Source organism: Frankliniella occidentalis, unplaced genomic scaffold, assembly GCF_000697945.3.
Source record: "Frankliniella occidentalis isolate FOCC.00 unplaced genomic scaffold, Focc_3.1 Scaffold50, whole genome shotgun sequence".
NCBI lineage: Eukaryota > Metazoa > Arthropoda > Insecta > Thysanoptera > Thripidae > Frankliniella > Frankliniella occidentalis.
In genome coordinates this window covers 333,670-335,748 of record NW_026267180.1, presented here as the reverse complement: position 1 = coordinate 335,748, position 2,079 = coordinate 333,670, and the positions used below count along the sequence as shown (strand labels likewise).

Here is a 2,079-nt window from a genome sequence, read left to right as displayed (position 1 = left end):
GGGGGGGATAATGGTTATGACGGAAACAGAAAAATTATTTCCCACACGATATACCCCGCCACGCCCAGCGGCGTCCTGGGCCGTGAGCACGGCGGAGCCGCCGCTTGCATATCCGGAGTGCGGTTCCAGAAACCTGATCAAGATCTGATCCAGATCGGACGAGGAAAACAATAATTCATGGATCCAATCCCGCCGCGGAGCAGGACAGGACCACACTGCCGAGGCGGCGCCACAGCCCGAAAGCTGACTAAAATGACCGAAATACAAACGGCTTCACGAAAACATAATTTTTCTTGCAAAAGTATCACTCTAACCCATAGATTGGCCCAAATTGTACATAAAAGACAAGTCCCGAAGTATCGGCTCATCCGCGAGGCACTTGTTTTGATCGAAGCCCGCGGTGGCCAGTGCCCCTTCCTCCCAGCGCTCTCAAGGACAGCGCGCGCCCGCGAGCGCACCTGCAGGCGCCTCGGCGGACAGACGGACAGGCGGCCGGGCAGACAGGCCGGGCTCCATTCACAAACACTCCCAGCCCTGGGCGCCCACGCCACGCCACCACTACGCGTCTACTACGTACCGCGAGTACAGGCGGCGCAAAATATCGCCATCGCCCAGCACTCCGCGATCTCTCGAGATTTAGCAATGTCATTTTATACGTCCACGTCACGAGTTTTCACGTGCAACGAAGCACAGCGGAACCCCCCCAAAACTGAGTTTTTAGATTAATCACACTAAATTTGAACACAGGCCTCTTCTGTACTAGCACAGTGAACTTGATCCAAGAACTTTACAAAAGAGGCAAGCTTCCACATGTTTTAATTTTTCAACATTTTAAAAGACTGTATACATTACCACCAACGAGATCGCACTCACATTTGGTGCCGGCATCTGCGAGGCACTGGACTCACCTGCAACATACAAAAATACAATTGTAAACCTTGTAAAAATAAAAATAAAGGACACGAACAGACAATAAAAGTTTATATTTTTTTATGTAAAAGCAAATATTTTTATCTTTTCGTATAGAAGACGAGACGGCCCAGTACATTCGAGGCTCTCTATCCAATGGAAGGGTCATGGGGCAGATAACACAACAACGACGAGTAGAGAGGGAAAATAAAATAATGAAAAATACATCCAACAAACGGACGTAAAGCGCGGATAAACACCGGGGCGTTTCGGCAAACAAGACGTCCGACGAAACGCACGCCAAAAATCGAACCCACTCTCCCGTCCCTCTCCCTCCGCCTCTCGAACAATGACGAAAACACAAAACAAATTCCGCGTTCCGTTTCCGGAGACAGTCGATCTGCTGCCTGGCTGAGCGGAAGTCCAGCCGGCCAAGGGAGTGAAACCAAACTCAAATATCCTGAGGCCCCAGCCTGCGCTACGCGCCGCCACCCCGCCACCGCGGCGGTCGGCTCCAAGGGGAGGAGGGGCGGGAGGGCGAATAACCATACTTTTTCTCATTCTCCTCTTTTTATTTTTCAAATAATGCGCAGAATAAAGGCCGCGATCAATATTAGCAGCAGCAGCAGCGAGCAGTGGGTGGCCGAGAGAGAGCGAGAGAGGGGGAGGGGGGCGCTGGGCGGGGTGGTGGTAGCGGGCAGGTAAGACGGGGGACAGAAGCAAGCACTTTCCGTATCGGATGGGTAGCATCGACAGAGAAAGAGGGGAAAGGGGAAAGGGGGGAGGTAGATCGGGAAGGTGAGTCAGTTCAAAATACACCAAAATAGGCAAAATATAACTAAAACCTGCGATGAACCAGCTCACACGAATAAAACCAAAACCAGATTCCCGCGCTTGTGAAGCACCCTCCTGGTGACCGCGGCGACACCCACGCAGCGCCCTCCCCTTGAGCCCGCAGCGGGGGGGCACTGGCCCTGCGGGGCTCTGACGACCTGACGTCACGAGCGGCAAGGAATGACGCGTACAGAGACTAATCCATCCAGTAAAAGCACAAAGCCATGAGGCCTCGGGGGCAGCCGCGGCACCTGAGAGAAAGCCCGACATGCGTGCTATTAAGGATGGAGGGGGGTGGAAGATTCCACGAGGAATTGTAGCAGCAGAAGGGGGGGG

At 53.2% G+C, this 2,079-nt stretch overlaps 1 protein-coding gene across 1 annotated transcript in view; it reads right to left on the bottom strand.

Moving 5' to 3' along the window:
- Nucleotides 1-330: 330 nt before the first annotated feature.
- LOC127749380 (uncharacterized) overlaps nt 331-2,079 on the bottom strand; it is a 34,610-nt gene continuing 32,861 nt past the window's right edge. Inside the window, exon 2 of the mRNA XM_052267394.1 lies at nt 331-908. Within this exon, the coding sequence (XP_052123354.1) occupies nt 832-908 (77 nt within the window). The 3' untranslated portion in view covers nt 331-831. The remainder of the gene's footprint in view (nt 909-2,079) is intronic.